Source organism: Aythya fuligula, chromosome 11, assembly GCF_009819795.1.
Source record: "Aythya fuligula isolate bAytFul2 chromosome 11, bAytFul2.pri, whole genome shotgun sequence".
Taxonomy (NCBI): domain Eukaryota; kingdom Metazoa; phylum Chordata; class Aves; order Anseriformes; family Anatidae; genus Aythya; species Aythya fuligula.
In genome coordinates, this window is record NC_045569.1 from 7,526,041 (window position 1) to 7,539,746 (window position 13,706).

The 13,706-nt window shown below is 36.9% G+C and overlaps 1 protein-coding gene across 1 annotated transcript; it reads left to right on the forward strand.

Annotated features, from left to right (window-relative positions):
- The first annotated feature begins 4,161 nt into the window (after window positions 1–4,161).
- FBXL22 (F-box and leucine rich repeat protein 22) lies at window positions 4,162–7,774 on the forward strand. Its single transcript, XM_032194637.1, has 2 exons — window positions 4,162–4,706; window positions 7,380–7,774. Exons 1-2 carry the CDS (start codon window positions 4,372–4,374, stop codon window positions 7,723–7,725), a joined length of 681 nt encoding a protein of 226 aa, XP_032050528.1. The 5' UTR covers window positions 4,162–4,371; the 3' UTR covers window positions 7,726–7,774.
- The last annotated feature ends 5,932 nt before the right edge of the window (window positions 7,775–13,706 follow it).

Genomic DNA, 13,706 nt, shown 5'->3' on the forward strand with positions numbered 1-13,706 from the left:
ATTTGCGATAACAGAAGAATATACTAGCCTGAAACCACACAAGAACACAAGTAAAATATTGAATATTCTTTATTATACTGAGTATTCTTTTTAGTTACTGCTTCTAAAAGGCATAGTATGAAGTTAAAAAAAAAATAAAAATCCCTATAAATTGTACTGATACAGCTCATGGTGCACTTGGGTGAACTTCATTTTCCTTGCTGTGGGTTACCTGCTAGCTGTACATTGACAAGCATAAACAGAAATCAGGAGATTTTTTTTTTTTTTTAAATGACAGTCTTACGGCCTTTTCAAGTCATGTTGAACCAGGAAAGAGAGAGAAAGAGAGGTTGGCTTAATATAAAAGCTGCAGAAAACGTTCCACATTGCTAAGTGTGTGTGTGTAAGCTGTACACTAGCTAAACTTACTGTGATTATTATTTGGTACACTGAGGGCCACACACATATATATGGATGTCTTTTTTTTTTTTTCAAGTTGAACAATAACTAAAACTAATCACTGTTTTAAATTGTAGATAGCATGTCACCTACCATTTCTCAGTTTTGTGCAGCCAGAGCTGCTGTTCTAACAAGAAGAGCTAGGTGTTGACGTTTGACATACTTCATTTTTGTGCGGAACACACAAAATAATTTTTATGACATTTTAAACCTGAAGCACAGCCCTACTGCTCACAGCTGGGGAGTTAAATCAATTCCATCTATATCTATATTTTGTCTGCATGCTACTTGGATTGGATTCCTTTAGCATCTTAGTTCTGGGAATGCAAATCTTAAAAACATACAACTAGCTCTGGACCAGAAACAGTTTAATTTGCAGGAGTCAGGTGTATGCAGTGTTCTTGCAAACTAGTGATGTAAATGTGCCTTTCTGTAGTTTTAAGAACTTACTTAAGATTTGTAATCTTCAGCAACATTCACTTATTTTAAGCAGCTTCTACTTCTGTTAATTTCTTGGGACAGATTTATTTTCCCATTTCAGGATTTCCTTTTAGTAATATTGTCTCTGTAACATTTAAGGTCTTGGGCAACGGTATCCAGCATGGTCCATTTGAGATATGGCCATGGGAACATAATGCAATCATGTCAGTCTTGTTCTTGCAGCAAGTGGTAGATAATACAGACTCAGCCTTACGCTTTGCTGGAACAAGTACATCGTAAATCCTTTCCTAATTTAACTTTCTCCCACTGCAAACCCAGATGGACAGTATGAACAGTTTGTTGTGGCAACACAAGTATTTCTCTTCCTGGTGGAGAACTTTGCTTATCCACTGTATTCTATTCAGTGTGGTGTCAAAAAAAAAAAAGTAAAAAAAAAAATAAATAACTGAGCACTGAACCAGTAACATATACTGCACCTGGCCTAGTATTACATTTTTAACCTTACTTGTATATCCTATATTTATCTACTAGCTTGTGGGAGGGGAGGGATATCTCATTTCATTTAAGCCAAATGTTTCTTTCTACTTACTGCTGATCATAGTACACACTAACTGGCAAGAATTTTGTCTTGCTTGTGACTGCTCTGCAAGCAGCAACTGCTCTCTACAGTTCAGAGACTTGCATATTTTTCACCCAATTTTGTCTGATTGAAGGTTGTCCTTTTTTGTTAGTCATTGTTTAGCCATATATACAACTGGAGACATGATTTATGTAAAACAAAACTGCAGAATGTCCAGCCCTCAGAACACTTCTGCTTTAATGTTGTATAGTGAGCTGTTAAGTATGGCATTATATGCAAAGCTCTACAGCATTTACAAAGAGAGCTTCTTCTCACTGCATAGTCAGAAGAGACTCTCCTAGGTAATAATAGCTGTGTGAGATTTAGAGTTGAAAACTTTCAGAGAGGCAGGTACAGTGGACTTGGTTCAAAAGCAGGAGGCCATTTATAAGAATTTTGCTAAATCAGTGGAAAGCATAACACTTGGTGTTCAAAATTTTCCCCAATGTTTCATTACTGATGTGTCTGTGTCTTACTGATGAGGTAATCAGCACCTTGAAAAATTGATTCCAATGTGCTTTAGGATATCCTCAAGTACTGTAGTGCCATAGTTGTAATTGTTTACCATTAAAATTGTGTGTAATTTTCAGTGAGGATCACTGACTGTGCTCATCGTGTGTGTTTTTGGAGCATTTCCAGGATGAATGTGAATTATATCTCATTCACACAATGTGTTTATGGAAAATGTGCCATTAAAGTGTCTCTTTTCCTTAGGAAATGAAACTCTGCATGTCTTTTTACAGTTTTGCAAGTATTAGCATTGATCATTTGAGCAGGATGACAGAGTATTCGAACTTCTAGGGGAAAAAAAATAAAGCAAACTTAATTGTATCAGAACATAGCATTTAAACCCAAAGAGGACACAATTTTAAAGGGCCCTTTCACAGAAGGGCTGTTATTTTTGTTAGATCATGGTGTGTGTCCTCTGTGGTTTAAGAGTCCCTCCCAGCAACGGTAAGATTATCATGGAAGTTTGTTTGGTTTTATGTTTTTCCTTAAAATAACATTCCTTTGTTTATTACAATTCTGAGTAGTCTCAACTATTTAAACTTGTTCAATGGTGAAGGTAAGTTCTGAGAATGAGGAAGGGACAGAGTGAGAGTTTTTTAAAAAAAAAAAAAAACAGTAAGAGAACTAAGTAGAAAACTCCTGGCATACCATTTAAACTATTTTCCAATGACTGGCTTACCTGGTATGTGAAATCATCTACTCTTGTCTCTTCTGTGGCTTCATAAAGTATTCATGCTACTGTTCATAGCCTGTTTCTAAGCATGGGAGGGAAAGCAAGAATATCCTTCTAATTCCAAGGCAAATATTTAATGACAAAGGACATGGAACCAGAAGAACTGGTAATCATTAAGCACAGCTTACCTTTTACAGAACAAAATTACTAACTTTAAAGAACTGTACAGATCCATACCTGTCATTTTCTTTGAGCCACTGTGGGTAAGCATACACATTACTCATGCACAGATAAGAAGCCAAAACAATCATTGCAGACTGCAAAAAAAAATTCTACTCTCATTTTTTCAGAGATCATTTTCAAACTGCAGTCTCAGACAAAGAAGTAGAAGATGAACTTCGGTTGCGCTCAACCCTGTCATGTATTGAAACAAACACTATTAAAATGCATAGATACATAAAAACTCCCAGGTACTAAAAATGTGCAAGCCATTTGGAAAATCCTTCAGGATGTGTTTTGCTCCTAATACTTACTAATTAGTTATACAACTATTATAATAATAATAGTTATACATATTATTTCCCTATATTAACACCAAACCAAAGATTGGCATGAACTACCTTAAATTCTTGTATTACTTCCCAAACATGAAAAAGTCACAGGGCTGGTTATTATTGCTTTTAATTCTGACCCACCATTTGCAGTACATTTATTTTTCTTCTACAGCAAGAATTTCTGCTACGCTTTCTTGTCCGTTACTGGAAAACAGACACCTATTCCTAAAACCTACTATATATCTTTTTGCCACCAAAATTTCCAGGTCCATGGTAACAGCTACAAAAGCATAGACGCAAGAAAACTTGTAAAACTCAGGCTAACATAAGACATCTGCTAGAAAATCATAAGTCTTCAGCAGTTGAACATTGATATGGCTGCTCACATGCATGTCTTCCTGTATAGCATTACTTTACTGATGCAAAAGGTGGGGGAAACAGCTAGCACCATTTATTCAAATAAGAGCGGGCAGGAAAATGCCCATAAGGCTGACGCCTGTAAAAAGAAACTGGACTTTTTTGTGTGCACTTGTTTGCACCCAGGGAACATTTAAACTCATTTTTAAAGCTGTTAATGAAAGATTGTTCAACTAGCCTCCTTTTAAATCTTAGTATAACAGTCCTTGAACATGAGACAAGAAAGTGCAGCCTCAGCAAAAATAATGAAAAATAAAGGCTAAAATTGTTGCACACTGTACAAGCTTCCACTCTGAAAGTCAAATCCTCCAAACTTGAGAGGCTGCCAAAGCTACATTTTGCAGCTGTACCTACCATCTGCCCCTTCCCATTCATTAACACACCACAAGGTCTTTGCTAACTATCAGGATTGCCTAAAAGGAAAATAATAATAATGATTTTAAAGAAAAATCCCTTTTAAGGAAGCATTTCATGAAAGAGAAGTCCTGCTGATCTGCATGCCCATTCCATTCCCTTGAAGGAACAGCACAGCAGTTTCATGCATTGTCCTTATCCTTTCCCTGCTCTTAACTTCTGCACCAGTTGTTGGCCAAAAATAAACACCATTCCACAACCATATATGTGCAACAGCCTTCTAGTGATTCTGAGCCCCTCTCCAGCACTGCCGTTATTCCACAAGGCCAGGAGACTGTCTGCTTCCTTACACTCTGTGAAGGGCTATGCATATAACCCAGCTGAATCGGGAATGCCTTTTACATCTATTTTCTTTTCTGGACAAAAACAGCAGGAAAAATTTAGCAAAAACATGTCACAAACTGCTAGAAGTGTTTCAAGATCCTATACTTTGGTCTTTACTGAATTTTAACTCTCCAGCGGAACTAAAGAAGCACAACTTTCTCCTGGGACCTGCCTTAAAATATTTATCCATCTGCTGGCATTCAGAGAGAGTCAAGGTGTGTAACATTGAGGACTGGATGAAAAACAATTTCCAGAAAGACTTCTGTAACAAGCATGAAAACACTGTCACTGATTTTTTGCTAGAAGTTGGCAACAGGTATGTTCTTTGGGTGTGAAATTCTACACTCCTGTAAAGTTAGCTGCCTTTAAATGACAGCATTGAGAACTGTTAATTCTCCTCCATACAGCCTCCCTGAAATGGAGCAGTAAGTACATGAGTGCTTTCACTGTGTAGTTTTAATATAGTGTTACGTTGGTTTTATAGTGGCAATAGCGTATCTTCTCAATGACTTTCTTTAAGCCTAGTCTTCCCTCTTTTTGGAATAAAGATTAATTAACATAGTAAAGTGCAATACTGCTTACTAAGTTGCTGCTTAACTTAAAATGTACCATTCTGTCATTGTCAAGGATTGTCTACGGGGAACCCCTAGAGGAAAGGCATGATTTCACATACTGAATACATTTCATTTGAAAAAGAAAGTGCATTAAACACATTCCTAACAGAAAATTTGTTCCATTCAAGTAAATACTGATTTTATACTGAAATGTAACTATGTTTTTTATGCATTCAAGTAAATACTGATTTTATACTGAAATGTAACTATGTTTTTTATAAACTAGAGTAAAAGGAAGTATCACTAAGAAAAAAGAGCTCTCAATGCGCATTATTTCTTTTAACAGCTTTAGTGCTACTGAGAAGCTCTAAGAAAAAGTGTCATACTACATTAGGAGGAGCAAACAGGGTAAAACCAATCCCAGTGCATTTTTATTCAACACCAAGGATAGCTGTGGTCAAATATTAGAGCTGAAATGGTATACATTTGTGGTGTAACCAGCCTTCAGCTTAGTGCCACAGCACGGAAGGCAAAATGTTCAATTTGGACCTAGCAATTTATAAAACAAACAAACAAAACAACAAATCACAGGGTACTAACAGAATGCGGGGTGTTGGTGAGAACCAGCAACAGTACAATCTCAAACCAAGGACTAAAATATGGGTTCAGAAAAGAATGTGTACTTTAAGTTCAACAGTTCAAAAGTAATTGTTCCAGAACAACTGATAAGAACTTCAGCTTAATTAGCCAAATACCATTAGGAAACATATCAGTGCTGAGTAAAGAGTACATGTAAGGAAATACTCTAATTTTGTCACTGAAATGTCTACTACCAAGATGGCACGCTTAATTATTTCTATTTTTTTGCCATCACAAATTACAATTCAGAAGGAGAACACAAGACTACAGCTCAGTAGAAACAGTTTAACACTTAAGTGCCTTCCTTTGCAGAATCTGTAAACTCACATTGGTTGCTGGACATAATGCAAAGCAGACCCTGTGGAGTAGCAAGCAACCTCGAAGTCCATCCAAGTTCAGCAATGGCCTCTCAGAATTAAGGAGATCAATTTCCAAAAGTTAAATTTTCACTCTTAAAAATGTCCTTGTATATTAACACTGACGGTGTCATCCATTTTAGCCTTCCCAAGTCCAATTCCTGCCTTTTTGCAGCAACCCTCCTAAAGCAGTTCTATCACAAGAGAATTTCTAGCATTCTGTGCAAAGAAAAACATAATTCAAATGAATTTTCAGCTTTGCTTTCTGAGTTTTGAGTACTTTTGTTCTGTTGATGACACTGTGGGTCAGATCCTTTTTTTTAACCTTTCCTGTTTTGGTCACTTGCATTTCTAATTGATCCGTTTATGGAAGCACTTACGGATACCTTTTTACAGTTCCTGCAGGCAACAGGCAAGCTAATAGCCTTGCCAAGATCACCAAGACCACAAGATCACCATTAGCATTGCTGTAATCATTTTTTACTGTCAACAATAGAACTAAAGGAGTCCTACGTTAATGCAGAAACATTAAGGTTTATCTACCTAAGTAGACACACAGCTCAACTGCTGCTCCTTGGAGAGAGCTGGAAGTGAGAAAGCAAACACTGTACAGAAGGATTTGCAGGTCGGGGCACAAGGGCCTTTGCAAACGTGCCTATTCAGCACAACAGCAAATAATAACCAGTCTGCTCCAGTTGCATACACATGGACAGTGTAAGTCATCATCACACTGACTTGGAACAGGTCTTTTCTGTATTTTCCTGGATCTACACAAGCAACAGAATAAAGCAAGCTTTTTAAATTTTCTGTGTCATTTAACAGTAGTTACAATAACAGTAATACAATAACAGTTTCAATAACGTGAATGGAGGCTTAAGAGTTGTGTGGCAATCCAACATCAGCACTCAACTAGGTAGGTAGTAGCTGGCACTTACTCAGTAAAACCAAGGAGTTGAAGTAACAAACAAAAAATCTGCATAAAATCAAGAGAGTGGGAGTGTCTTACTTGCCCATGCTCAGCATGTCTACAAAGCAGCCTCTTCACTCAATTGTCCTCAAATCCATTCTGACTTGAACCTATGATCTCTGCTGGGTCTTCCTTCTCTGAAGTCAGAGAAAGGCAGCACCATGCAACTCCTTAGGTAAAAAAACACTGCAGCTGCAGCCTATACATGTACAAGCATCCACTTCCCCACTGCACCGACTGAGCTACAGACGTAGCCACCAACAGAAAAAGCAAGAAAGGTAAGTTTTGTGATTAGTAAAGTTGAGCTTTAAGACCTACATACACCCCCACCTTCTCATACTTTCTTACTCTCCTGGTAAAAGAGGAAGTATTTTGCTAAAACTTTAAGATTTATTCTTGAAGACACTGGCTTTTCCAAGCTCTGTATATTATTTATTCTTCCCTAGTCTCACCTGTAATGATTATGTTTTCAGATGTCCAAACCTGCTATCTCTGACCCTCTCTGGATGCGGCCATGTTACGGATGATTGCCTCTTGCTTCTTCTCAGGAACTGCCCAAGCCTCAAGACACTCAAACTGGAAAACTGCGTGCGGATCACTGACCAGACATTGGAAGCAGTGACCCTCTATGGGAGATCACTGCAAACACTCCATGTGGATTTTTGCCGGAACATAACACAAACTGGTCTAGAGAAAGTCAGGGAAAAGTGTCCTTCAGTAATGCTGAGCGCAGAGAGAAGTGCTAACATGATTCCAGACAGTAAACCAGAAAAAAAGTTCACACTTGGAAAATCATCAAGAAAACTGGTTCAGCTTTAAGTGCAACAAACTGTAAAAACTCAGTCAATTCGGATAGTTTATTTCTACTTACCTCTAGGGTAGCACTGCTTCAATTAACTGTGGCTACTTTAATGCATTCTGGTTTAAGTCCAAAGAAGTGGTTGGTATGTTTTGTAAAGGCTGCGTTGGGAAAGGTGTGAATTTTCACCAGGACCATCTTAAGAAAAAACACCCTTTGTTTTCTGTTTTTCCTCAAACTGGAAAAAATCGTGTACTTGTGTCATATAATGCAGTACTCGATTAAGTCTAAAAACTTTGGTTCTGTTACCTTCTTTTAACACGGAAAGGCGTAAAGCTGCAGCAAATACTGTATGATTTACACAAATTTCAGGGAATGAGCGATTAATCAATTTCTGTTAAAGACTTTATAACACATATAACGCATTCTACCAGTGAAGGGAGAGATCCATGACATCTAAGGTTCCTTCTAGCAAGCAGATAAGCGTACCTGACAACTATCACTTCCTCAGAGATTAATATTTGTGGTTGATTTGTCAGGTGTATTTATTAACAGAGGGTATATGCGTGGCACTGTGTGCAAACCAGTTTGACCCTGTGCACAATATACTTTGACAAAATAACCAAGTTTTTTTTTTTTTTTTTTAAGTTGACATTAAAGGAATTCTGATGGGAAAAAATGCTAGTTTACAGAACAAACCTGTAGGAAAAGACAGTGATGTACAATTATAAAGCTGTAAATTACACAGCTTTAAATTATAAATTAGCAACATTCTACAGCAGGGATCTGTATAAACATTTGTGGTCTCAGTGCAAAGCAAAAGGAAAAAAACAACAACAAAAACCAGCAAACAGCTGTTTTCATCCCGAACCACAGGGCTGTCAATTGCCTGCATGCACCTCAGCAACAGGGAAGTGTTTTTATGAAGAGTTGCTGCAGCATCAGCTACACCAAAGTATGACTCCAAAGGTTGACACAGTTTCACTTTGCTGTACAAAACCTGCCTGGATGATACAACACACAGGGACTTGGTCATGGTATTGAGTAACCAGGTCTGGCAACAACAGGCTCCAAGGCACTTAGGTACAGATTTTCGCCCCAGGAAAGGTGAACAGTTCTGAGTGCCACCTTACTGCATCAGCCGTACTGCTGTTCCCCATTAAAAGTGTTACCTGTTGAACCTGTCTCAGTATCTATACCAATTCAGAGCAATAACATAGATGGTCTAGCCTGAATAGCTCAGATTTTTATTTGAACTACAGTGTGCCTTTTTAAAAGGCACCCTGTCTCAAATGCTGTGCTTTCCTCTGTGTGGGACAAGCCCTCAAATTTTGTTTCCTATTCCAATTTGTTCAGTGATTAGGAAACATCCAGCATTGACTCCTGAAGCAAACCATAAAGAGAATCCTGTCCATTCTAGTGGACTCCACATCTTAACTTATATTTACTTTCAATTTCTCTCCCATTCAACATGATCCAGTATAGAACATGCTTATAGGAATGACAGATGGTTATACCTGGCTATTGATAACTTTTTTTTTTTTTTTTCTAGAATACCAAATGTCAGTACAGCTCAGGTGTCAAACAAAAGGCTGCATACAGACCAGTTTGACAAGCTCAATGGATCCTGAACAATTCCAGCTTAATTCACAATGAAGTGTACAGCAGTTAAGATTTCATTTTCAATTAAAATCTTACCCAGAGTAAGAATACCTCAGTCATCACCACACTGACTTGGAACAGGTCTTTTCTGCATTTTCCTGGATCTACACAAGCAACAGAATAAAGCAAGCTTTTTAAATTTTCTGTGTCATTTAACAGTAGAGTTACAATAACAGTAGTACAATAACAGTTTCAATAATGTGAATGGAGGCTTAAGAGTTGTGTGGCAATCCAACATCAGCACAGTTTTTTTTGTCCTTAAGGCAAATTTAGAAATACTAACATATGGAAATTCTGCTCTGTCCCATTGAGAGAGTCAACATTTCTGTTCCATGACATAACTATTCAAAACTTCTTCACTGCAGCAATTTAAGTGCACGTATCATAGTATTCTGGTTTTCATTGACATTATGAACATAATGACCTTGAAATTGTTGATAATCTCACCACACCAGTAACACAACACTAATGAAACTTGCTAATAAACTGGAAATTCCATTGCTGGAATTCAAGTGTATCAAGACTACCATGGTTTAAAATAATTTTATAGCTTTGTTGCATTTTAACAACTGTAGACGTATCATCAGGTATAACTTTGCAGGCTTACTGCTAGTCTGCACTTTAATTTTATATATATAACTGGAAGACTATATAAGCTATCTTTTTCTCTAATAAACAGAATTTGTGACTTCTTAAATTGCTATCTAAAAAATTATTACAGGTTGTCACAAATACCTAGAAAGCTGCTTGTTCTTTAAAATTTAGAAATACCTCTCTAAAAAGAATGTGTGAAATGAAGATTATTTTTTTCCCTCTCACTGTCATCCAAAATGTAGAAACAAGGTCTGAAGTTAGGCCTTGATTAATTAGGAACAGCTGGCTTAATTTTCCTATTTCTCACTGTACTCTTTTTACGGTACTGTTATTCCTTTTATTAAAGCTACAGGGAGAAAAATGCTTTGGGTATTGTAATGTCAAATTTAGCTGTGAAGCCTCAGATAGTCCTGAAATAAATGTTTACTTCATCATTTAGCTCATCTTTTGTTCATATTTGAACAGAAAAGAAATATGCTATCAAATTCCACTGGAAGATATTTTTTATTGGAAGAGTGGTACTGTAAAATTGTATTTCCAATCAGTTTTTTTTAGGAAGATAAGTTTCAAACAATCTCAGCAGAAATATTTTTATAGCCTACATTCCTAGGGCTTATTCCTTCCTCTGCTAGAAATGGTGAGCTAGCTATGGACTCCTGAAAACACTATGTGCTATTTTCATCATTTTTTATGAAAAATGGAAAGGATTTTACAGCTTTCAACACAAATTAATATACTTGCTCCTCCTTTACCATCCTGGCTTACTGATTCACAGATATCCTTTGGAACTCTCTAATTTGGCTGAACTAAGAAATAAATCACAGCATTGCAGATACTTAGTCAAACAGATAAGAAATTCTAGAGAAATACTTTATCAGTACGAGTGTCCAAAAGTTTCACGCACTTAGAAGACAAATAAAATAATTTAGTAATTTTATTTGCACAACTTAGAAATACTTAACAGCATAGCACTATAGTATTCTGCTATTTCATTAACTCAGTCCTAAAACTGAAGTAGGATCCTTATGCACTACAAAAGCACAGAACAAAACTAGAAGCATAGAAAGGAAGAAAAACTGTCAATCCTAAAACAGTATTTGTAAGTTGGAAAGAAGATTGGTGGTCTGAATAAACCAATTATGATGTGTAAATTGGGAAGCCGACAGAATCCTTACTTTGAGTACACAATTTATGCATGGAGAAAAATACCAATTTCATATATTGATAAGCCAGAAGCTACAAACTCTTTAAGTCACATTAATAATCAAAGACCCTCCTGTGATGCTAGCTCTCTCTGAGCCCTCTGTGATGAAAGCTACACCTCTGCAGATCTAACAGATAATTTTAAGTAGCTATAAAATACGAATGTGGGTCTGCAGCTTTACATATTTTTTATACCTTTTTGCCAATTTTCTCTCAACTGTTTCTGAGTTTATTTATAGTGTCAAAAGAGTGCCTCAGAACACTCTTTTACTTGATTTCTTGGTTTATTTCTATACAAATGCTCAAAGTTATATTACTTTGCTCTTCTCCTCCTTAAATATGGGTATTTCTTTCGTGACATGGTAAAATTTGAACATACTTGTGCTGATAACTTCTCTTAGCATCAGTAATCAACTTTCTTAATTTTTGAATTGTGTTCCCAAGTATACATCGGTAACATTTTACTTAGGCTGTGATGCAAAGATAGAAGCATATTTAAAGTTTTCCTCAGTCCCAAGCCATTTGAGCTCTGTCAAAGTTCTCTTAACATTGTTGAAACATTTTTTAATACTCACACATTCTAAGTCTAAATTACCAGGTATGGAGGGAGGAGGGCTTGTTATATAAATTTCATAAAAATACCAAAAGAAAAGCAGTATAAAAAAAAAAGCCTGCTCAGAAGCTGCACTTATGTTATCAGATCCAAGTAGAAAAGACAAGTTTAGTTGTAAAAGTTCGTGCCTTTTCCCACAAAATAGGGGAAAAGCAACATCCAGGTGACACTTCAAATTTTCACTGTGAAACATAGATCATATTGGCAATAAAACAGAAGAGGAACAAAGACCTGCAGTATGGTAAAACTGTTTACTTACAAGCAGTGGTAGTTTTTGCAGTTCAACTTCATCACATAGCTAAATGCCAGATACAGATCAAATTTCCAGACCTGAGCTGATCATTTGTTAACCTCTTTGGAGAACACCACTACTCAATAATACATTCTGCTCTTACTAGTTCCCCTCTAGGCATGACAGATGCACATACCACCCACCAGTACATTCCAAGGCTGTTGGATGAGCCAACTCTTCTACTGCCGACTCTCCAGTCAGAATAAGGCTTCATCAGGTTAGAGCAACTTACCTACCTCTAGAGCCTTGGGGACTGGTTGCTCATCTTCTCTCTGCTGTAGTCTGCCTACCTGTTTCAAAGGGCTAACCAGGTATCTGACAGCCTGACAGCCCAAAAGGCTAGTGATATACTTCCTAGGTGTACAAAAAAAAGTGACTGGAAATACCAGAGGCGTAAGAGAAGAAATTATTTAATCCCAGGTTAGAAACAGGATAAAACAACATAAATTAGGGTTTCAAGAAGTGACAGACTTACAAAATCAGAGAGGACAATTGTTTCTTGAGAACTGAGTCGTAAGGAAAAACTAAAAACGTACAGTAAAAAACAGCAGCAAACAGTAGCCACATGTAACAAAAGAAAGAGGCTTTTGGCAATGAAGTACTTTCCTATATATAACCTACCCAGCACAATACACACGTGGCTAAAAGCTTTTCAAGCTTTTTTTTTCTCTAGTTGGATTTAAAATTTAACATTTCTAAGTATAGTGTGCTCCATACCTCATTAATTTGAAAAGGGTCTAAATAAACACAGTGACACACGTGTTCTTACTTCTGATATGCACTTGTTATCACTGATACTCCCTGCTGCAGTCTTACACGTCCCATCCAATGCTGAAAAATGGAAGGGGAATGAGAAATAGCTCACAGCCTACCTTGCTACGGCCTAGTGCTACAACCCTGTCATTAGTAGGCTTGTTACAAGACTGAGCTGCACACATTTTTTTCCTTTAAAGAATGGCATATATGACTTACTTATCCTATGGAATGCTGACATACACTGGTAATATTTACTCCTCTTTTTCCACAGGGAGAGGTTTGCATACCAAAAATATGCTGAAACTGACATAAAGTTAGAACTTTCTCAGATGGTCTCCAATGAACAGTACAACAGAGTCAGCACTGTACATTCTTTATCTCCATATGCAATTAGGTATAAGAAGAAGCATTATGCAGGAAACTTGAACATGATTCCAGTCTCACTTAGATGCCTCAGATGCCTGAACAACAGAAATAAGACAATCAGCAGATTAAAAGGAATGCACGCACAATGTAATTACAGTAAAAACAAATGGTGGGATAAAATAAAAATAATTAAGCATTTGAAAGATTTCATCATGCTAAGATAGAATATCCAAAGGACAAGCACAATGAACGAAATGGCTAAAGGAATCACGCTTAAATCTTTTAATGAACATTAGTATTTGTAAACATTGCTATCCTCTCTTACCTACCTGTAAACTGCCTCCAAAAAAATCCTAATTTTCCAAGAACCAAACTGCATAGTCCATACTAAACTGCAATTTTTCAGGCACAGTATTACTATCTTCTCCATCTGATAGAAACAGACTGGCAAACTGGTAGCACTGATTTGAGTCACATCAGTGAGGTCTAGTATACAATCATACACTACATTCTAC